Source organism: Rhineura floridana, chromosome 8, assembly GCF_030035675.1.
Source record: "Rhineura floridana isolate rRhiFlo1 chromosome 8, rRhiFlo1.hap2, whole genome shotgun sequence".
Lineage (NCBI taxonomy): Eukaryota > Metazoa > Chordata > Lepidosauria > Squamata > Rhineuridae > Rhineura > Rhineura floridana.
Window position 1 is genome coordinate 117335254 of NC_084487.1, and position 23909 is coordinate 117359162.

Sequence of the window (23909 nt, forward strand, 5' to 3'; positions counted from 1 at the left end):
CTGTCCAGTGGAGCTTACAATCAATTTTTCAGCATTTGGGGAAGGCAGAAGAAGGGGAGAGGAAGAGTGACAGGGCGTGACAATGGCTGTCTGTATCCACAATGCTCCTACATGGGTCCTGCAATCACATTTTCAGCATTTAGGAAAGACAGAAGAAGAAGGAAGGGGAAGGATTTGACAATGGATGTCTGTATCCAAATCTAGGCCTGGAGGATGTAGAGAAGTTAGAAATAGTAGGAAGCTGGAGCCATAAGCACAGCAGGTTCTGTTCATACTGAGTAGGTAAGGGCAGAAAGCCAGGTGCCCTGTTTATACCAGGAGATTTAACACTTCCTGAGATTAATTGTCTTGAAGTGGGTTGATCACACACTCTTTGATATAGCTCACCAAGCCAGGCCCCTGCCGCAGACTATTTTTTCAAGCTGCAGGGGCCCTTGCCAGGGAGAGGCAAGTGGGATGGTGGTGCAGAGACATATACAAAACTGCATTTAAACATATTTGATTTCAATTATGGGACACACTACCCTTTGCGTAGCTCGTGTACTCACAGAGAATGCCTGATGGACCAAAATGTGTGTAAAGTCTTTTGCTGAGATCTGTAGAGTCTTCCACTAGGGTGTCTCAGGTTTCTAGGAGCATCTTCCTCATTTAGTTGAGGATGACCATATATGTATGGTGGAAACACCTAGAATATAATAAAACTGGGATGCCAGGAATCAAATTTTGTTTGCATCTTCTTGACTTATGCTAAATCTGTATTTTCCTTTTAGAAATATTTGTCACTTTCTGTCAATCAGATCTCCTTTAGAACTATGTATAAATTACATAAATTACATGTTGCTTCCCTGGGCCTTTGTTCCTACCCTTTGTAGCTATTGTTACAGACAAAAGAATGGTATTAATGGATAACAATAAGACTGTTATGCTGTGTCTTCAAAGCTATACTGTGTTTCCTACTATCATTACATAAGAATTGAGAGTCAGCTGAGCACTATTTACATTCCACACACATATATTGTTAAGAGCTATAGACGTCATTCCATTCGCTGTGACAAGCAGATGGGGAGGGTTTGTGTTCCTAAATGTGAATAAAAGCATTGAGATGAGCATGATGAGGAAGAACTTATTTTGAAATATGTCGGGTTGGTTTCTACACTGCTTGCCCCAAATTGCTGCTCCATACAGAAGGTGGGTCACGTTCTTAGCTGCAAAAACGTTTAATGTTGGTTCTACTAGACCAGCCTTTCCCAACCAGTGTGCCTCCAGATGTTGTTGGACCACAACTCCCATCAACCTCAGCCAGCATTGCCAATGGTCAGGAAAGATGGGAGTTGTGGTCCAACAACATCTGGAGGCACACTGGTTGGGAAAGGCTGTACTAGACGATGGCCCTCAGTATGGTAGAGTTTCTTTATAGGCCCCAATAGACGGGTGGCTGAAGATGTGATTGCCTCTAAATGGGTGCGCCACAGAGTGCTTTCAGAAAAATGGAGACCCAGGTATTTAAATGAGCGGCATTGTTCTATGCTATGCCCATCCAGGATCCAATTATGCTGCTCATGCCTCTTAGCGAAGACAACTACTTTAGTCTTTTTGTAGTTAATGGATAGTCCTTCGTTCTTACAATACCTTTCAAATTAATGAGCCGTCTTCTCAACCCCACACAAGTTAAAGAGATGAGGGCCATATCGTCCACGTAAAGCAGTACTGGGGTCTTCTGTTTTCCAACAGCGGGGCGGGGGGGGGAAGGAGGGATCGAGGACTTCCTGTAATATGTAATAAATTTGTTTTGAAAATAAGTGAAGAGATTTTATACAGTATTGAATGGAAGTCAACACAAGGAGGTGGGTGACCCCTTCCAACTTTTCTAAAAGCGTTCTTTACTTTTTCTAAAATAAATGGTTAAAATATCTGTTTTATCAATGTACTGTTCTTTTTCGTTTTTAAAGAATGAGAGCTGGATTGAACCTTCCACTCTTCAGTCAGTGAGTGGAGAGTTCAGTCCTGCTTGGTGTTCCTTTGCAAAACAGAGCCTTCCCCCCACCACATGGGTCAACTTTGACAGGTGGGTAGGTGGCCCATAGCTACTAAGCTATTTGGAGAGAGAGTAGGGAGCTGGGTTTTTTTTATTGCCAAGCAGTTGATCTATGGGGTTTTAACCTTTTTGAAAAGGGACGTACTTATGTAGCTCTGTCTGCGCTATACTCCTTTGGGTTGGCGTGTGAGATTTCAAATCATACTCTTCAAATACATGGAGAGCATAGTTTGAAATCTAAGAGCTGTTTGGGTTCTACATCAGGGATGGCAAATCTGTGGCTCTCCAAATGTTTTTGGACTCCCCAACTCCCATCAGCCCCAGCCAACATGGCCTTAGGTCAGGGACAATGGGAGTTGTAGTCCAACAACATCTGGAGGGCCTCAGGTTATCCACCCCATCCTACATAAAACTTGGTTTCTAAATGGGGGTATTTCTCATGTATGCATTTGCTTTTATATGGTTTCTGAAATTCATTAATATATGTGGTAAATTTGAAATTCCAGAGTAGTGGTATGCTGAATTTAATAGCAGAGCCTGTCCCTCTGAAAATGAAGGAAACAAAGGAATGATGATTTCATAAATGTTGAGGTGGCTTGCTTCCCATGGGAATGATTTATTGTTGCACATGTGCATGCTATTTTGCAGCGAGTCCATTTTAGTGCATCCATGTCTGGTACACCCTTTAGATGGATCATCATAATAATTTACCTCAGAACAGGAACTTCTCCACTGAATTATTCTGGGATGCATGGGATGTATTGTCTTGGAATTTTGTGTAATTCAGAATTCCTCCTGGCTGTATCAGGAATAACAGTAATAATTGGCATTGTCATCATCTGGAATCCAAAGAAACACACAACTAATTCCCAAAGGAGGTTTCAACTTGTGTTTCTCAAGTAGCAGATCCTTGTGCTATATGGCAAGCAATTTTTGAAACTGGGGGTGGGGGGGAGTTTTAAAGCAGTTTGTGATGTGGCATACATTCCGCTGAGCTCTTCAAAGGGGGGGAAGGGGGGAATCCCGCTGGGCAGAAATGGGGAACCTCACATCTGGACCCCAGATGTGGTCCTCCAGGCCTTTCTATCTGGCTTTTGGTACTCTCCTCAAGCCATACCCCCCCCACTAGTGTTGCCAGGTTCGGGGCCTGAGACTGATCCTGTATCTTTAGGAGAAGAGAGTCAGCCAAGTGCAGGTGTTCTTGCAACACTGTAATGGAAAAAAAACAAGGTGGAATTCTCCCTTCCCCCTGCACAACTTTTAAAGATACAGAAGACCTCTTGGTTGCCAGGCCCAGCCTCCAAGAGGTCCTCTGTATCTTTAAAAGTTGTGCAGGGGGAAGGGAGAATTCCACCTTGTGGTTTTTCCCATTACAGTGTTGCAAGAACACCTGCACTTGGCTGACTTTCTCTTTTCCTAAAGATAGAGGATCAGTCTCAGGCCATGGACCTGGCAACCCTACTTCCCCCCCACATCCCCTCTCCCTACGCCATACCCCTTACTGGTCCTGATTTGCATCTTCCTTGAGTTTTTTTTTGGCTGGAGTAACTGTGTCCTTGAACTCTGGTAATACTTCTTGCTTGCCTTGATGGGGGATAGAGAAGGGTATAGCAACTACCCTACTGTATACAAAAGTGAAATTCACATTCATTGCCCCACCCACTTTTGCCTCTGGCCCAGCCCACCAATGGCATGTAGCCCTCAGAAGAGGACTCCTGTTGCTCAGAAGAGAATGCAGCCTCAGGCTGGAAAAGGTTCCCTACTCTTGCCATTGGCCTATTAGATGCTGGCCCACTCTTAAAAAAATTATTTATTATACCTAAAACCATAATTAAGAGACTCCAAATATCTATAAGGTGAATGTGTGGGCAGTTTCAAGGGGATCAGGTCCATATTAGATGTTCTGTGCTGTACACCGACATCCTCCCCCCAATACACACTTCACGTGGTTTCAGCTTGTGCTGGCCTCTTACCCATCTGCATTGCAGACAGTGTAGCATAACCCAGTTCAGCAAGCGTAAATCCAATGTATACATACAGCATCCCACATGCACACACAGGGATTGCCTTTAGACAGCAAACCCACAGAGGCATAATTTCTGACAACTGAAATTATGGCAACTCCAGCTATGCCCAGATTGTACAGATTGTAGTCATCGCATGTAAATGGCCCTAGAGTCTGTCAACAAGCAGGAGTTAATGTGGAATACCCCCTTTTCACATGGGTTCTCCTCCTCCTAGGTGTAATTGTCATAGGGTTCTATTTGTGTGTTGCTAGAGATGGCTCCAGGTTTGGGAGGGCCGTCAGCAAGATGCCCCCTGTGGTTCCCTGCTAGGTGCAGCCACTGCTGCTGTAGGCAATGGCCCCACCACCGCCTCAGAGGCAAAGCAGATGAAGGCAGCTGCTCCTGCAACCCTCGCTGCTCACTCTGGTGGGCAGATAATTAGCAGCAGCAGCAGAAGAAGAAGCAGAAGAAGAAGCAGAAGAAGAAGCAGAAGCAGCAGAAGAAGAAGCAGAAGAAGTAGAATAGCAGTCACAGGCTGCTTGCCCTTTTCTGTGCCTGCCATGGCTCCTTCTGCCACCACAGATCACTCACCCATCTACTGGAGTAGACAAGCAACGAGGGCAGCTATGAGCAGTGGTCAGGAGCTAGGCGACGGTAGATGAATGAGCAGTGGCCACTGCTCCTAGCCACGTGCTGCCCATCCTGTTAGTGGTGAGTAACAGCAGGTGGAAGAGCAGCAGCAGCCATTACTTGCCTTCTCCTTTGTGAAGTTAATGAGGAGGAGGAGTTGCCATAGCTAGAGGCAAAGCTGGAGCCCCAACAGTAATGGCTGCTGCTTCTCTCCTCACTGGTTGGTACTGGCTCCTGTCAGAGTACTGGGGTCCTCTGTTGAAGTGACAGAAGGTTGCATATATGAGCTGTGGACAAGGAAAATTGGATCACCCTGTGGATTCACAGTCTGAAAAGAACGTAGGAGGTTGTCTTGTACTGAGTCAGACCTTTGGCTTTTTTACTTCAGTATCTTCTACACTGACTGGTAGCAGCTCTCCAGTGTTTCAGGCAGGGGACATTTTCAGCCCAACCTGGAGATGCCAGGGATTGAAGCTGGGACCTTTTGCATGCAGGACAGATGCTCTACCACTGAGGTACAGCCTAGTAATACAAGAGATTCAAGAACATAAATCTATGGAGCTTCATAAAAGTCATAAAATCATAAATCTATGACTTCCGTGGAGCAAGGCGGGACTTCCGGGGAAGAATTTTCATGTGGCGAATGGAGAGGTGCTGCTGAGGCGCTCTGAAGTTTGTTTGTGCGAGGAGAGAATGAGCGGAGGTTCCTTTGGACCTGATAAGTGCTTTGCTGGAAGTGCAGTAGTTGTGGCGTCGCAGAGCTGATGCCTTCCTGTGTTTTTGGTGTGCTTCAGTTTCGGTTAGCCTTCAATTATTGGTGCAAACTTTCATATAATCAAATTCCGGGTTATCTAGCAGACATCTGGGATGACACGTTTAGATCCAGTTGGATGAACTTCTTTCAAGATAAACTTCTTCAAATAGGTCTCTCTATACAACACCTAGCTTCCCTAGATATAGACACCACTAGAAGTACTATTTGCAATAGAATATCAGACATAAACCGACAAAGTGATATGGCAGCTGCTTCTAAAACTTGTACACCTCTTTATCACAATCTTTCTTTTGATCCTAGCAAATGCGTGAGATACCTTGAATATCTAATAATACCTAAATACTGTCACGCATTTGCAAAGGCCAGATTTAATTGTCTATATTCTTCAATAATGGAAGGTAGATACCAGAGGATCCCTTTCCATCAGTGTTGCTGTTTATGTAATGAGGGAGTACCGGAAACTCTTTCCCATGTCCTTTTAGATTGCCCACTATACATACAGGATCGACAAAATTTCATTTCTCTGATTATAGCAAAGTATTCCAACAATTCTCCTGGTGAGCTTATTACCTATCTCTTAAGAGGTAAAAATGAACAACACACGAGAGCAGTAGCAAAATATGTGTACGTAGCTCAGCTTAAACGATCAAAATTACTTCTATGATACTATGTCTATAAAGCTTTTGGAATATTGCCTTTTCCCATGATGAATTTTATTTGCTGTAATATTAAATACTCATTCCGTTGTGTATAATCTAAAAACAAGAGAATTTAACCTCACTGCTATTTTGTTTCTATGTGATGATCCATTTCCAAGCAATGCATAGTATCTTAACCCACTTTTTCCTTGTATATATAAATGTAGTTTATTTTAGCCATTTTATGGGTCTCTGACTGCAAATAAACTTTGAACTTTGAACTTTGCTTCAGTTTCGGGGTAGCAGGTTTCTTTTGAGCAGGGTGAGGGGAATGTGCACCTGTTGAACTTCTGCCTCTCCAGTTAAAGGCATCGTGGGGGAAAAGGGTACCTATTTAAACTCGTGCCTGACAAGGATGCGAGCCCTTTGTGTGAGTCGAAGGGCAACAGCAAAAGGGCTCTCGTCCTGCAGCTCTCAGTCAGGGGAGAGCAGCCTGAGCCCAAGATTCTGGCCTGTAAGGCATTAATGGACTGTGCCAGTTTACTGGTGGGGAAGAAAAATATAGTCGCTGGATGGCTTCAACAGAATGCATCTTCAAATCCCCATGCATGAACATACAACTTTGTGCATTATCCTCAAGGATGGTGCTACCCCCTGTTGTTATGGGTGTTGTGTGGGGGTGGAATGATTGTGGGTGCTCTCTGGTGAGAGGAGGGAGCTCCAGGGATGGGGAGTATGTAGTGTTGCCCCACCTTTGGGTGAGAGCTTAAGTTGGGGTGGTAGCAGCAGAAGTGGGAGTGATGTACACTCACACTCGTGTTTGGTGGGTGGGGTTGTCTTCCTAGTATATTTGTGTTTTAATCTGTTAGTGATTATGATTTATTATGTTAGTTATTTTAGGTTATGTTAATGTTTAAGATTTTTTTAAAAAAGTTTTGTCTTAAATGTGTAATTTGGTTTGATTATTTTTTTTTAACACTAAACCGCTTAGAGGCTTCTTTTCAAGTATGAAGCGGTATACAAATTAATTAATTAAATAAATAAATAGATAAATCTACCCACTGATGTAGTAGTGACTTTTCTGTGTGTGACTTTTTCTACTGTGTTTATCTTCTTAAAGGGTAGCAACCTGAGGAAAATACTTCTCAATCGCTATTTTAAAGGTGACTATGGAAGCAGTGTCAATGGTCCTCTCTCCAGCAACTATGGCAAAACCACACAGGGAGGAGGTAAATAATAATAATAAACAAATCAATTTTTAGAACAAATACAGTCAGCGCTATTCTCCTTTCTAGTAAGGCGTATATGTCTCAACCAAGGAAAAATGCAGTTTGAAAAGTCAAGTACATCCCGATTGATTTCCATAGGAGAAAATAACTCTCCTATTGAAATCAAAGGGATATGCAGCTTAATCCTGTGCAGGAAAATCCTATACATGTTTACTCAGTAGTGAGCCCCATTGATGTCAATGGGAGTTCCTCCCAGGTAAATGTGCATAGGAATGCACACACAGTGTATTTTAATGGGAGAGTACTTTCAGATAAGTAAGGTATCAGATTGCAGAATGAAAGTGCTTAGCTTTGGCTAGATCATGCCCAATATCCGCTAACCTGAAAACCACAGGGCTGGCTGTGTGTATCCAGCATTAAAATTAATTTTAAAATGAATGCCACATTCCAACATAGAGTGAAGCACACTTAAGGCCATTGATTTCAGCAGGCTTCAGCACACTCAGCACCATGGTAGATTTTCGCCTAATTGAAATACCTACATATATTAATAAATATAAATGTAATTGTATTTGTGAAATAACTGCAATAATATTAAGATTAATAATAAGGCAAAACTGAAATATGCACCCTGTGCAAAATATGTGACTTAATTTTCATGTTTTGGTTATTTTGCTTAATTCATTATTCTGTTTTTTTTCCTAATCAGTAACAGCAAAGTATAGCTGGCAGGCACAGATGCCCCTTGCTAACTGACCACTTGAAATCTTTGTTCAGCCTGTCCTCTCCATTCTGAGAGTTTGCCAGACATTCCTCATACACTTTCAGGCCTCTCTGCAAAGCCATGAGGGCTAGAAATGTGGAACACAGTGCAGCAGGAATTAGTAATGATTAGCTTAAACTCCATTGATTTAAGTGAGACTGATGGCTAATTTTTGCTCATGTCTGCTCACATTTGGAAGGGGGGGAAACCTGGAGATCCCCAGGAAGTTGAATTTTGCATCCAACAGGCTGAAGTTTTGCATAGTAGCAGAATACACATAGCCTTGGCCTTGCCACTACTACTACTACTACTACTACTACTACTACTACTACTACTACTACTAGAGGAGGAGTAGTAGTAGTAGTAGTAGTAGTAGTAGTAGTAGTAGTAGATTTGTGGTGGCTTACTGGGGACATTGAGCAGTTACGTTAGAGCCAGGCTAGGCTGGACATATACAACAATCCCTTGGGGCTGGAAGAGTATAGGCCAATTTTTGATGGGCCATGTAATAGCACTTGCACTGGTTGCTGGGGTTGTTGCAAAGAATGCCAGAGGAGGTGGACTTTGGCCCTTTGGTCTGATCTAGCAAGACCTTATGTTCTTAAGGAACAGTGGAACACAGGAAGCTGCAAGTCAGACTGTTTGTCCATCTCTGCTGCAGAGTGCATGCTTTGCAAAACATGTGCGCTATCACTGAGCTAGATGGTTACTTAAGATCGTTCAATCCAGTTTAGTTTCACTTTGAACTGTTAAAGATATCTTGAGGATGCACTTTTAATTAGTAAATTTAAAACACATTGATGGACCACAGAGATTTAGAATTTTTAAAAAGGAAGACAAACAGGTCAGCATATCCCTTGGCTGGGTCACTTTATGCATGCTGAGAAGTGCTCTTTCTTTCGCTCACCCCCTGTGTTTTTAGAGCTTAGCCCTGATTCATATCAGAGCCTGTTGATTATTTGATTAATTTTATTTTAAACTGTAACACTCTTTAACATTACTATAGCAGTATAGCCATAAGTGTTATTACCAGATATTGAATGTGAGAAAATTAGGAAATAATATTTAATTTGAATGATTTTTAAACCCTGATTATTGGCATTCATTTGTTCTTGTTGCAGGTAGCTTTTCAGGACCAGATTCAGATAAGTCTGGTGTGTCAATGCATGATATTCAGTGCCTTTTGGATAAAGAAGGAGCATCAGAACTTGTCACAGATGTCATAGTTAGTACCAAAAATGACAGGATATTCTCTGAAGCCATCCTGTTTGGGATTGCATTGCTTGAAGGTGGAAACACGCAGATTCAGGTACTTATTTGGTGTCGCTTTATTCTTTCCATATAACTATTAATACTGAAAACCTGTTCAAATATGAAAGCAACTTGAGGGTGCTCATAGGCACATGTACAATCAGGAGTCAATGTTTTTCGGGCTGAGCTTGTCTTCCTTTTGCCTTCAGTCGTCAAACATGCAATTACCTCACTCCAGTGCTGACTTCCTTTTTCTCCTCCCTCCTCCCTTCATGCTTTGGCAGACTGTTTGCTCTTTCCTCTCTAGTGCCTGTGCAAGTTTCACAGATTAACCATTTGCTTGGCAGCTTTAGGGTTTTGTTAAACTTGGAAAAACTGTTCTTGCAGTTGTGGGAGGGCAGGTGGCTTTATGGTGACACATACACTAGCCAATTAATGCTGAGCACTGCCAGCATCTGCTGAAAATTGGCAGACTTTGTTTTTCCTGAGTTTGATCCTGCAGGAAAGACTCTATGGGGTGAGTGCAATTCCATAAAGGTTTGATGGTTCTAAGTATGTGCAGTAGGGCCCTGCTTCATGGCGCTTTGCTTTACGGTTCTTCGCTAATGCAGAGGTCTCAGTTAGACCCAATTAGACTAAAGCCACACTTTTACGGCGGTTTTCGGGCATCAAGTGCCATTCTATTCAATGAGTTCCACTTTTCAGCGGTTTTCGCTTTTCAGCGGGGGTCCAGAGCGTAACTCGCCGTGTGAGTGGGGCCCTACTGTATATCTGTACACACCCTCAGAATATCTTCTATTTTCTTCCAGTGCTAGGGATTAGTTTGGTCCTGATGTCAGCCCTGCTCATTGCAGTAGGGCCCCACTCATACGGCAGGTTAGGTTCCAGACCCCTGCCAGAAAGCGAGAACCACAGAAAAGCGGATCAGCTGTAGTGCAGGGGTCTGGAACCTAACCCGTTGATCACACCAGAGGAGGAGATCAGATCTTCCTGTTCTCAGGCGCGAGTCTGATCGCGCCAGAAGAGGAGAAGATCGGCTGTAGCGAGCTGCATCTGATCTTCCCCTCCTCCGGTGCTATCAGCTAGAGTGCGTGAGTCTGAGCGCCCCCGAGGAAGAGAAGATCAGCTGTAGCACGCTACGGCTGATCTTCCCCTCCTCCGGTGCGATCAGCAGGAGTGTGGGGAGCTCCAGCCCCCCTCCAGCTGATCGCCCCGCTGGTGCCGTATTAACAGAACGCCGAAAAGTGGTATACAGTAATTTAAATAAAGTTTTAGTCTGAACTAGAAACATTTTGGTCTGAGGTAACTATGACCTTCAGGAAAAAGATCTTGGGATTGTGATGAAAAGCCCACTGAAAACATTGATTCATTGTGTGGAGGCAGTGAGAAAGGCAAACCCAATGTTGGGAACAGAAGCGTAGTGGCAAATTCAGAAGTGCAGGGTCCCTTCCTGATAGTCGCACCATACTTCCTCACAGCCACGCCCCCTCGCTTGCTTGCTCTCCATCCTCACCTCCACATACTTCAGGCCTTCCAGAAAACACCTTCTCCAAAAACAGACATCCCTAGGAACCAATGAACATGAAAAGGAAGTGTGTTAGGTACCAAGAACAGTCTTTTTAGTGGCTGTCACCTCCTTTAAGTCTAATTGGCTTCAATCAAGAGGAAAGGACAAGGAAGCATGTTAGAAGATTCTTTTCAGTGGCTAACACACTCCCCTTTCATGCTGGTTGGCTTGTAGGATGCTGGAGACCCAGCTGGGACCCTGCTCCCAAAAAAGCAAGGAGTCTAGGACCCCGAGAGACCTTGGACGGCTACACTCCTGCTTGGGGATTATTAGAAAAAGGATTTAAAGTGTCATAAAGCCGTTATATAAATCAATGGTGTGGCCATTTTAGAATACTGTGGGTTGTATCCACTTGTGTAGGATACAGAATGCTGGATTGAATGGACCTTGATCTAACTCAACAGAGGCATTTTTTGTGTTGTGAGTGGCATTAACAGTATATATTTGCTACTGACAGAAATAACCTACCAGCCTTGCATTTTACTAGTGTTCACCAGTGGTGAGTAGCAGTTCCGTCCTGTTGATCCTGATGTGCAGATCTGGAAATACAGCACATTTCCATGTGGCCTGCAACACAGATTTCGTTCTCTCTGGCATAAGACATTGGTTATCACCACAGACTTCTTTTGAAAGCTGCAATGTATTATGTGTGTGCCTAGTGTTATGATAGCAGAGATTTCCCCATGATTAATGTACTGATATCCAAGTGGTTACTTTCCCTCCCCTCTACAGTATTCCTTTTATCAGCAACTAAATGAGAAGAAAAAATCTGAAAAGTTTTTTAAAGTTCTGTATGATCGAATGAAAACGGCCCAGAAGGAAATCCGATCAACTGTAACAGTAAACACAATTGATTTGAGCAGCAAAAAGAAGGATGATGACAATGACCTGACTGTATCAGTTCCAAAAAAGAGAGGTAATGAAAACTAGGGGTGTATTTCATCACCAGTACTGATTTTACTGCAGACTCAGAATGGCTTCTTGAAAAACTCACAGAATGAAGAGCACTCCTACATTTGGTGGTGCTGCAGTGATATTTCCTACCGACCCATTCAACATTATTTATTGGTTTAAAATATTTAGTATATGCTGCAGCATAATAAGCCACAATGCAAAACTTTGTAAGATTACATTAAAACAAAATCAGTTGCTACCAACTCAAAAACAAGTAGAGTTCTGAAATAAAAGAAATTAGCATAATATGTAAAAGAAACAAAAATATGAACAGCATATAGAGAATACTTAGCCACTAGTACAGCTCAAAATGTTATCGTCTTCCAAAAGCTTTTCTTAAAAGCAAGTTTTACTTGCACTCAGAAGAATGAGAGAGAAGAGGCCATACAAACCTCCCCAGAGTGGGAATGCCACAGTCAAGGCATATCCGGTGACCTGACAACTAAGAAGGGAGGGGAACTAAGCATCTGGACAGATTCATATGGGGATAGGCAGCCCTTTAGGTATCTTGGTCTGAGACACTTTAAGGCTGTATAGATCTGAAAATGGGGAACCTATGGCACTCCAGATATTGCTGAACTGTAATCCCTGATAATCAGAATTGCTTGCTGGGGCTGATTAGAGCTAGAGTCCAACAACATCTGGAAGGCCACAAATCCTCCATTCCTAGCAGCAGCAGCAGCAGCAACATTTATTACCCACTCTTCACCCAAAGGTCCCAGGGCAGGTCACAACAATGTTCAAATACAGCATTAAAAACAATACTAGCACTTTGAATTGGGTCTGGAAACCAACTGGTAACCAGTGAAGTTGTTAGAACACAGCTTAAATCATGATTAATGCAATGGGTGATTTTAAAAAATGTCCTACACTTGGTTGACATAACGATGACTTTCAACAGCCAGCACATACAGAAATATCTCAATGCCTGCTATTCAGGAACTGTCTTATCACTTGATGTGCTGCTTGTTTAGACCAGGGCTCAAGTCCTGTAGCATGAGTCTGCAGGTGAGGAATCATATAACTAAATGCTTAGGAAAAACATATACTTAGAAAACTAGTAAGTGAGGAAGAAGACCCAGTTTGCCAGTCACATAGTTAATGAATTATCATGAATGAGCTGATCTCACCAGCTTTGTTCCTCCACACTAGCCCATGGGAGAAATAAACCATGATCCCTGGCTTTAACATTGCATCTGAACTGGAAATTATGGTTTGTTCTGCTCCAAATAGACCATGACCTGTTTGTCAAGGCTTCTTCTTGGCTTACTGCTCATGGCTTGTTGGAGCAAAAGAAGCCATGATCCCCAATTCAGTAGTAATACTAAGTCAGGGATTGTGGTTTGTTTGTCCGTGTGCTAGTGGAGGAGCAAAGCGGGTGAGATTGGTGTGCTCATGGTAAACTATTCACTGGTTTAAAGTGATGTAGAAAGAAGGTCAAAGCCTACTCCTTAACATGTTGGGTTTTATGTACAAGGAGATTTTTGCAGTCTCTACTTGCAGCCTAGGAACAGTTTTACCATGGCATGAATATATAAATAATAATAATGGACTGCCTTCAAGTCGATTCCGACTTATGGCGACCCTATGAATGGGGTTTTCATGCTAAGCGGTATTCATTGCCTTCCTCTGAGGCTGAGAGGCAGTGACTGGCCCAAGGTCACCCAGTGAGCTTCATGGCTGTGTGGGGATTCAAACCCTGGTCTCCCAGGTTGTAGTCCAGCACCGTACCACTATGCCACATCAGACCCAAAGGGTAACAGTTTCAAAACTATGGAGCACATACCCAAAATGTATTGTCTGTGTATATTGTGGCTGCCCTAAAATGTCATACAGGTCAATGCTTGATATCATGAATGACTTCTCTCTGTGTCTTGAGTATATGTGAACCCAAGCTGTTAAAGTCTTACATATAGGTCCCTGTCAAAAGCTTGAATCATGTTCATGTCTGTCACCATGTATCGGGAAGATTTTACTGTTATATAGATGGTTGGTGTAATCACTGTTGATAGATAGGTAGACCAACAAGCCAGGACTACCATAGAAGATACTGAGGGATCGCTTCAAATTCTAACAAACCCAAGACAATGTCTATGTGGTCCTCATATTGTCTGTAGTTGTCTAAGGCCCAGAAAGTGTTTGCAGGGTCCCAATAGTTTAGGCCCAAGAAGATGTTTCTATGTCTCAAAATGCTTTACAGTTTTCCTTATCCTCACAATTTGTGTGGTAGCTCATTTAGTTTGGAAAATATTTCATTGTACCAAACCCGCCCACCACCACCCCGTTTATATTTGATGATAATTATGCATTTGTTATCTGTAGTAAAAGACTCAAATCTGCATCTAAAAGAAGGAATGAAAGGGCAATTAACAGAAGCCTCGATGGCAACATCCAAAGCTTACTGTGTGTACCGCCGAGAAATGGACCCAGAAATAGATCTCATGAGTGCTGGAACAGATGCAGGAAATGCAGATGAAAAATCTTCAGAAGAAATGACAATGAGTCCTGCCATTGTAATTATGCAACCAATACTAAGGTTTCTTCAGCTGTTATGTGAGAATCACAATCGAGAACTCCAGGTATGCTGTTGATTGTTTTATCCCCTCACCTTGCAAAGAGAGTAGGAACCATAAAAGTATCAAAGTAGTACAGGTGGAGGAAGCCCTTTCTATGAGCAGGTCTTAAAATATCTAATAGAGATCTGAAGAGGAGAAGTTGTCTTTTATATGATTTTACAGCCCTTGTAGTCTATCCTAAATCATTGTACACATTTGCTTGGCAGTAGGTGTCATTAAACTCCAAATAAACTTCTTAGGTTGCATATCTGCATGAAAGTGAATGTAAATATATATTTTTTGTCCCTAAAGTTTAACAGTCAGTGACACTAGTCATAGACAGAGAATATTGAAATTAATGGACATGACTAACTTAGGTACATTCATTTCAGTAGGTCTACTCTGACTAAAATTCAATTGTGTACAACCCAATTGGTACTTTCACAAGTGATTATAAGAAAGCATGTTTATCTTAAAAAAACTTAAATAAACTTGTCAATATGACTTATGTGGTCAGTATACTAACATGAAAAACAACTCTTTAAAAAATTCCACTCCCCAGAAATATGACTATTTGATTTGAATGTCTTTAATATTTGTATTTTCTGCCCTGAATAATGCAAAATTAGCTAATTTGGGATGGTTTTTGTTTATACCTAGTATTTTGGTGTTTATAATATTGGCTCAATTCAGACCATAATTTGCACTAACCATCAGTTTCCAATTTAAAACAGGCAAGCCATGGTTTAAAGCTGTTTGCCTTCTTTTGTTTTTTATCTGCTTAACACCCAGCTGAGAGCCAGTGTGGTGTAGTGGTTAAGGTGCTGGACTACAACCTGGGAGACCAGGGTTCGATTCCCCACACAGCCATGAAGCTCACTGGGTGACCTTGGGCCAGTCACTGCCTCTCAGCCTCAGAGGAAGGCAATGGTAAACCCCCTCTGAATACCACTTACCATGAAAACACTATTCATAGGGTCGCCATAAGTCGGAATTGACTTGAAGGCAGTACACAACACCCAGCTTCAAAAATCCCTAAATGCACTTTCATCTCCGTGATACAGCTTCTAGCAATGAAGCAATGACTATTTTGCATACAGTAGGTCTCAGGTTCAGTCCCCAGCATTTCCAGTAAGGGGTGGGAAGACCCCTGCTTGAAACACTGGAGAACTACTGCCAATCTGTGTGGTCAATACTGAGCTAGATGCAGAGCCGCCCCTAGGCACTGGGAAGCAGGGCAGTTGCCCCGGGCCCCGCACTTTGGGGGTGGCCCACGCTTGGCGATCTGCATATAAAAGCAGCCGCCGCGTCCTCCTCACAGCCGCAGTAGCGAGCTGAGGGGAGTGTAGAGACGAGCCGGAAGGAAGAGGTGCAGCGACGGTCTCTTGAAGGCTGCGTTAGCGAGCCGGGAAGGAGAAAACATTGCAGCGAGAAACGCTAAGCGAGTCTACAACAAAGGCTGCAAAAAAGGGAGCCGCAGCCAAAAAATACAAAGCTGCCACCGCCGCCAATTAATGCTGCAAAAAAGGGAGCCGCAGCCGCAAGCTCCTAGCAGCCGAAAACAAAGCCTCTGCCACTGCCTGGAGGAAAGGATATATAGAGAGAGAAAGAATGCGGGGGGGGCAACTATGCTAAGGGAGGGCCTGGCTAGATGGACAAGTGGTGTGACTCAGTATAAGGCAGCTTCCTGTGTTCCTATGCCTGTGGTTTGTCAATTCAAACATCATGCCAAATTATAGCTCAATCCATAGTTTATAAACCCCCTTCAGATCATGGTTTCGGATTTTGGTTTTCCAGTTGATTGCAAACCAGGGTATGTCAGTTTAGATATCATATGAAACCATAATAGTTAAGATGCTTTAACCATGGTTTGGCATGATACCTGAATTGAACTAATATGTCTAATATTATGTTTGTATATGCATTAGTTTTTCTTCTCTTTTTCAGAACTTTTTAAGAAATCAAAACAACAAGACCAACTACAATCTAGTATGCGAGACTCTTCAGTTTTTGGATTGTATTTGTGGAAGTACAACAGGTGGGCTGGGACTTTTGGGCTTGTACATCAATGAGAAGAATGTAGCTCTGGTGAACCAAACACTCGAAAGCTTGACTGAATATTGTCAAGGCCCATGCCATGAAAATCAGGTAATTTAAAAACTTCTAGTGAAGAATCTTCATCTAAGTTGGATCTGCATAACACAGTTATGTCATGTTGTGGCCTAATTAATAAGATGACGTTTTATTCTTCATTTCTTTATGTTTCTAGAAATGCTATTGAAAACTCAGGTCTGAAACAAACCTATCGATTTTTAAAATTAAGCTGGACTTTTTCTGGTAATGATAATGGGGACATACGTTTGAGTATTATTTACATTTGTCTTTAGGTGTATAGATATTTGTAGGGTTACTACTTTGCAACCCGGAGAATCTGATTTTACCTTTCATGCTTAAGATGCAGTGAGAGATTGTGCAGCAGTTGTACATTCCTTTGCTTCCCTGTTCCTTTAATGCCTGCTTTGGGACAATACAATTATTCTGATTGTGACAACAGACAGAGGGAAGAGAGAGGGAGGGAGAGAGGGAGAGAGAGAGAGAGAGTGTAAAAAGGACTAGAGAAGGAACAAGTAGGAGAAATGGCAGCTGTGCAGTGTCCTCCTGTTTTCCCGATGGCAACCTTTAGTACCTGGGTATTTGGAGTGGCAGAACGTCCCACAACAAGATCTTAATTGCACCATTTTTGTCCCAAAGTGCATATATTAGTGTGTGTGCATATTTAAAATGTTCACTACCATAAACTGATGTGGTAACATCTATAACAATGTTGCTGTATTTGCTTTATGTGTAGAAAACATTTTTATGTATGTGCATGCATATTAGCATATAAACAAAGATGTTGGTGGCAGCCAGATGCATAGGTGGTCTTTGTAGAAACACAAAGAAAAAAATTAACAACCCCATTGGCAGGGAAACCAATAAACACATTTCTAGATTTTCTCTTTAATAATCTTTCAACAGATGTCTTTGTTATGCTGTAAAGGTTTTAGCAGTTTATAGTTCTGAGAATTCTCAGATTTTATAAATGTTGATGGTTTGGACTGGGATTTCAGTATTTAGTACCAAACCTACCATTGGGCAATTTTAATTCTTAATATGCTTTTCCAAATGTTCTAGTTGTTGTGTAAATCCCAAACATGGTCCAAAAGAACTTGTAATGCAGCAAAACAATTTTTATGACACTAAAAATTCTCAGGTACAAAATATAAATATGAATGCTCTGTATTATGGGCATGATCCAGCCAAAGCTAAGCACGTTTGATCTCATTCACTTCACATGTTTAACTTTCCCCCATTGGAAATAAAGGTGTCTTTAAAGTAGTTGGTGAAATATTAGTGGGGTGGTTTTTTTTTTTGCTTTTTTGCAATTGAAAAATCTACAAATAAATATTTTTAAAGTGCTTATTCTGGGGTGGATTATGCCCATAACACAATATGATTGATTGATTGATAGAATACTGCCAATTTAATTCCTTTCATGAATAGTTTATTGATCATGAAATACAGGAAACAGGAGGATGCCTTATCCTGAGCCAGACCATTAGATTATGTAACTCAGTATTGACTGGTAATAGCTCTCTAGGGTTTCCCAGACCTACCTGGAGATGCCAGCAATTAAACCTGGGATTGTTTGCATGCCAGTATGTGTTCTACCACTGAGCCATGGCCCTTCCCAGGGCTGGCTCAAGACACTCCTGTTTGAGGCAGAGCCGTTTTGCGTTGTATGTTGCCCCCACACACTCTGACCTCCCTCCTCCTCCTCTTGTTTTTGTTGCTGCATCAGTGGTGGCAGCAGCAGTGTGGTTGTGCCGAGGCTCTCCAGGGCCACCCTCCCAGCAATAGCTCACTCTGATGAAGGACCCCAGGGAATGTAGGGTCCTTCCAGACCAAAGCATTGAAGAGAAGGTGACTCTGAAGAGCGTCTGTGATACTTAGTTGCAGTGGCACAAAATGCTATTTAAAGTTTAAGAGCAGTAAACTGATAATTTTAAAAATGTTTGCTGTGGCAAAGCATTAGATGCACAGGCAGTTTCCAGGGCAACATTGCCCAAAACATCTCACTCTGTGGAAGGACCCTCCTCAGAGCAAGTTATGGGTGACTCAGCGCCATCTATAGAAACACTACTGTCTTCTTAGCTGCAGCAGCAAAATGGTGTCAGTGCTCTTAACATGCTAAACACTGATGAGCTGGTAGCTGGGCTGAAGAAGAACGTGCAAACTCTGCCACACTTCCCACTCTGCTTGCTGCCTGAGGCAAAGGTTTCAGTGTGGCTACAGCCCTGACCCTTTATATGATACTCAGCATTTCTATAGTGCTTTACTGTATTTAAAGCAATCTGAGTGGGGCAGAATCAGTGCAGCACCCTATGTGCTGCTCTCTGCTGCAGAGGTGTAGATCAAGGTCTTTGCTAGTATTGTTGTGGAATGACTATCAAATGCTGTTTGTTTTTGTTTCGTTGTTTGGTGGATTTGCCTATGTTCGATCCATGTTCAGATTGCAGCTCTGAAAAACATTTTGAAAGTAGTTTAAATTCAGATGTACTGCGTCACTGATAGTCATAAAGACTTTGCAAGACTGTTTCAGCATCTGAAAATCAACTGAAAAGTTTATATTGGCATCATTCTAAAAAGAAAAACAGATTGAATTTCCTGGCTGTTCGTGGCTTTGAGTTAGAAGCTATGGGGGTCAGCCAGACTTCTGTTCAGTGTCTAGGTATGGATTCCAAAAACTAATGGTGTCACTTATGGCCCCAAGGGATAAGTATATAGGGGGAAAACCCCTGTGTCTGAAAAATTGCATTGTCTGCAGTGAACTCTTCATTTTTGATTATTTTATTTTCTAGACCTGCATAGCCACGCATGAGTCTAATGGCATAGACATTATCATTGCCCTGATTCTAAATGATATCAACCCTCTTGGAAAATACCGTATGGATCTAGTGCTTCAGCTGAAGGTATGACATTTACAGCACAATCCCGTACATATCTTCTCAGAAATAAGTCCCATTGAGTTCAATAGTTTATAGGATTTCAGCTTTAATTACTGTACTGTTTTAAGTATCTAGTGGCCCAAATCCACAAGCCACTGTGCTTGCACAGCAGTTCATAAAACTGGAGAAAACTGGTACAGTAACGGTTGGCTGGATGGGGTGGCAGCATATACCTGTCCTCCCACCACCAGCGTCACTGCAGCTTACTGAGATGGGGAGGGACAAGGCAGCAGCAAGAACAAGCCAAGATCAAGTGCAGTGGCAACACTGGATTAGCTCCACCAGTATGCTTTCACCTCGTCACTACCTCGCCACTACCTCACCCCTCCCAGTAAGCCGCAGCAATGCTGGTGGCAGGAGGTCAAATAATCACCACTGCCCTTCCCTGCTGACTGCTACTGCACTGGTGCCTCAAAAACACCCAACTTCTGGATGAATGCAGATACTTGAAGCCTTGCCCTAATCTCACTAGTAGCACATAATCATTCCTACTATGGTGGGGCTAGACCCCTGGCTCTTAACATGACAGATAAGGGCAAACTGCATTATTTAATGACTGCAACATCAAGTGCTTGCTGACAGTGTGAATGAACTAACAGATCAACCATCAAAGACCAAGTTTTCATATCTCCTCAAATACAATGCTTTTCTGTTATCAAGTGATGGACATGCATGTATGAACCAGCCCCTAAATATGATACAGGTTTATTGGACTTTGGCAAAGCTCATAGACTTGTATCCAAACTTTGCCTTCCAGTAATGAAAGGTCTCTTTCCATCTGTTGAAGGCTTTTGATCCAGCAGAGAATCCTGCTGGCAGAAGTGGGGAAGGCACATTTCTCCAATTTCCCCCTACAGTCTTTCCATTCCGGAAGCTTTCCTCAATCTTCCGGAGCAGATTTTCAGAGGAGCACAGGGCTGCAAGGGACAAGATGAAATTGATGAAAATCACCTTCCCCCCACCTTCAACTGACAGGAGCTTCCCTTAAACCAGCAATAGCAAAGGGTCCAAGGCATAAGCTAGCTGAGTTATTTTGATTTCAGCTACTCTTAATTGGTCAGCCAGTGAAACTGTGCTCAGTGTTCCTGCATTTGCTACAATGAAATCTGTAGTGGTACAGAGCAGGGCTTTTTCAGCCGTGGAGCCGTTGGCATGCCTTACATACAGGGTATACATTGCATTCTAATAAATAAATAATGCATTATACACATCAAGATGGAACAATTACTCCTTTTATCATTATATCTAAATACAACCCGTGTATATAAAACTTAGGGTATATATGTTATCAAACTTTATAAAATTTGTTGCTTTAAAAGCTATCCCTTTGAAATAACCATTCTTCTGTGAATCTTTTTCACTATCTCATTTACTTCATAATACACATAAAGCTTAATTTTCAAACAATCCTCTTAGATAATATAGACGTGTTGGTTTCGTATGCCTCAGTGTAGCTCTTTTCCTTCTGGAATCCTTTCTGGTCTAAGCATCATTGTTTGCTTTTGGTTTCTCTGTATAGCCATGTTTGTCCAAGGTCTATTACACATTTGCCATTGATTTTAAAAAGCAGTCCCGTTAACTTGCCAGGGGCCCTGAACTAAGTCTTCAGTCAGTTGCATTTACGAAACCATTCTCTCTCTACCATTGTGTTGTCTTCCGTAGCTGTTGTTGAGGAGAAAAAAAGGGGGGGGAATGATCCCCAGAAATTAGTACCTGACATATATCTGGAAAACATTCATTTATAACAGTGGGGATAGTGCACTGATTATTTGATTGCTCCTGAGAGTTCAAGGTTTTGCTGAAACAAACTGCTAGAAAATAGTGTATCATGACTTTTCAGGTGATACGGAAGTGTGCATTAAAATGGAAAGTAGAATTGTACAAAAACGAAAAACAAACAGTGTGGATGTATATATATTAGAAGCTCAACTGGAGTGCATACCGCAGATCAGAAAAGGTACCGCCAGGGCCAAGAAGATGCCAGCATGGTTAACGAGCAAAGTCAAGGAAGCACTTAGAGGCAAAAAGTCTTCCTTCAGAAAATGGAAGTCTTGTCCGAATGAAGAAAATAAAAAAGAACACAAACTCTGGCAAAAGAAATGCAAGAAGACAATAAGGGATGCTAAAAATCGATTTGCTGAACCGTTGCCTGGCCTCGACAATGGACTGGATGAGAGTTAACAAACTGAAGCTCAATCCAGACAAGACTGAGATGCTGTTGGTGGACGGGTTCTCTGATCAGATGGTGGATATATACCCTGTCCTGGACGGGGTTACACTCCCCCTAAAGGACCGGGTTCGTAGTCTGGGAGTCTTTTTAGACTCTTCCCTCTCACTTGAGGCTCAAGTAGCCTCGGTGGTTAGGAATGCGTTTTACCAACTTCGGTTGGTAGCCCAGCTACGTCCCTATTTGAGTAAAGAGGACCTTACATCAGTGGTACATGCTCTGGTAACCTCACGTTTGGACTACTGTAATGCGCTTTACGTAGGGCTACCTTTGAAGACAGTTCGGAAGCTACAACTAGTGCAAAATGCAGCGGCCAGATTGCTGACAAGGACCAAGCGGTCCGAGCATATAACACCTGTTCTGGCCAGCTTGCACTGGTTGCCAATATGTTTCCGGGCTAGATTCAAAGTGTTGGTATTAACCTATAAAGCCTTATACGGTGCGGGACCACGATACCTTGTGGAACGCCTCTTCCGATATGAACCGGCCCGTGCACTACGTTCTGCTACAAAGGCCCTCCTCCGGGTTCCAACTCACAGGGAGGCCCGGAGGGTGATGACAAGATCTAGGGCCTTCTCAGTGGTGGCCCCCGAACTATGGAACAGTCTCCCTGAGGAAGTACGCCTGGCGCCGACTCTGCTCTCCTTCCAGCGCCAGGTCAAAACCTTCCTATTCTCTGAAGCATTTTAAGTTATACTGATTTAATTTTAAAAATGTTTACTGTGTTGGATTGTTGCTTGTATTTTAGTATTGTTTTGTTATTTATTGTATTTTTATGTTGTTTTATGTTCACCGCCCAGAGAGCTATTGCTAGTCGGGCGGTATATAAATTTAATAAATAAATAAATAATAAATAAATAAAAAAGAATTTGAGGAGCACATTGCTAAGAACATAAAAACCAACAACAAAAAATTCTATAAATACATTCAAAGCAGGAGACCATCTAGGGAGGTGATTGGACCCTCAGATGATAAGGGAGTCAAAGGTGTACTAAAGAACGATAAGGAGATTGCAGAGAAGCTAAATGAATTCTTCGCATCTGTCTTCACAGTGGAAGATATAGGGCAGATCCCTGAACCTGAACTAACATTTGCAGGAAGGGATTCTGAGGAACTAAGACAAATAGTGGTAACGAGAGAGGAAGTTCTAAGCTTAATGGACAATATAAAAACTGACAAATCACCGGGCCCGGATGGCATCCACCTGAGAGTTCTCAAAGAACTCAAATGTGAAATTGCTGATCTGCTAACTAAAATATGTAACTTGTCCCTCGGGTCCTCCTCCGTGCCTGAGGACTGGAAAATGGCAAATGTAACGCCAATATTCAAAAAGGGATCCAGAGGGGATCCCGGAAATTACAGGCCAGTTAGCTTAACTTCTGTCCCTGGAAAACTGGTAGAAAGTATTATTCAAGCTAGATTAACTAAGCACATAGAAGAACAAGCCTTGCTGAAGCAGAGCCAGCATGGCTTCTGCAAGGGAAAGTCCTGTCTCAGTAACCTATTAGAATTCTTTGAGAGTGTCAACAAGCATATAGATAGAGGTGATCCAGTGGACACAGTGTACTTAGACTTTCAAAAAGCGTTTGACAAGGTACCTCACCAAAGGCTTCTGAGGAAGCTTAGCAGTCATGGAATAAGAGGAGAGGTCCTCTTGTGGATAAGGAATTGGTTAAGAAGCAGAAAGCAGAGAGTAGGAATAAACGGACAGTTCTCCCAATGGAGGGCTGTAGAAAGTGGAGTCCCTCAAGGATCGGTATTGGGACCTGTACTTTTCAACTTGTTCATTAATGACCTAAAATTAGGAGTGAGCAGCGAAGTGGCCAAGTTTGCTGACGATACTAAATTGTTCAGGGTTGTTAAAACAAAAAGGGATTGCGAAGAGCTCCAAAAAGACTTCTCCAAACTGAGTGAATGGGAGGAAAAATGGCAAATGCAATTCAATATAAACAAGTGTAAAATTATGCATATTGGAGCAAAAAATCTTAATTTCACATTTACGCTCATGGGGTCTGAACTGGCGGTGACCGACCAGGAGAGAGACCTCGGGGTTGTAGTGGACAACACGATGAAAATGTCAACCCAGTGTGCGGCAGCTGTGAAAAAGGCAAATTTCATGCTAGGGATAATTAGGAAAGGTATTGAAAATAAAACAGCCGATATCATAATGCCGTTGTATAAATCTATGGTGCGGCTGCATTTGGAATACTGTGTGCAGTTCTGGTCGCCTC

General features: G+C 42.4%; 1 protein-coding gene across 3 annotated transcripts in view; it reads left to right on the plus strand.

The window, feature by feature from the left end:
- ITPR2 (inositol 1,4,5-trisphosphate receptor type 2) overlaps positions 1–23909 on the plus strand; it is a 345272-nt gene that overhangs the window by 221835 nt on the left and 99528 nt on the right. For all 3 annotated transcript variants that reach the window (XM_061582221.1, XM_061582222.1, XM_061582223.1), the window contains 6 exons: positions 7205–7313; positions 9198–9385; positions 11627–11810; positions 14171–14427; positions 16351–16551; positions 19305–19415. In XM_061582221.1, coding sequence (XP_061438205.1) covers positions 7205–7313; positions 9198–9385; positions 11627–11810; positions 14171–14427; positions 16351–16551; positions 19305–19415 — 1050 coding nt within the window. The remainder of the gene's footprint in view (positions 1–7204; positions 7314–9197; positions 9386–11626; positions 11811–14170; positions 14428–16350; positions 16552–19304; positions 19416–23909) is intronic.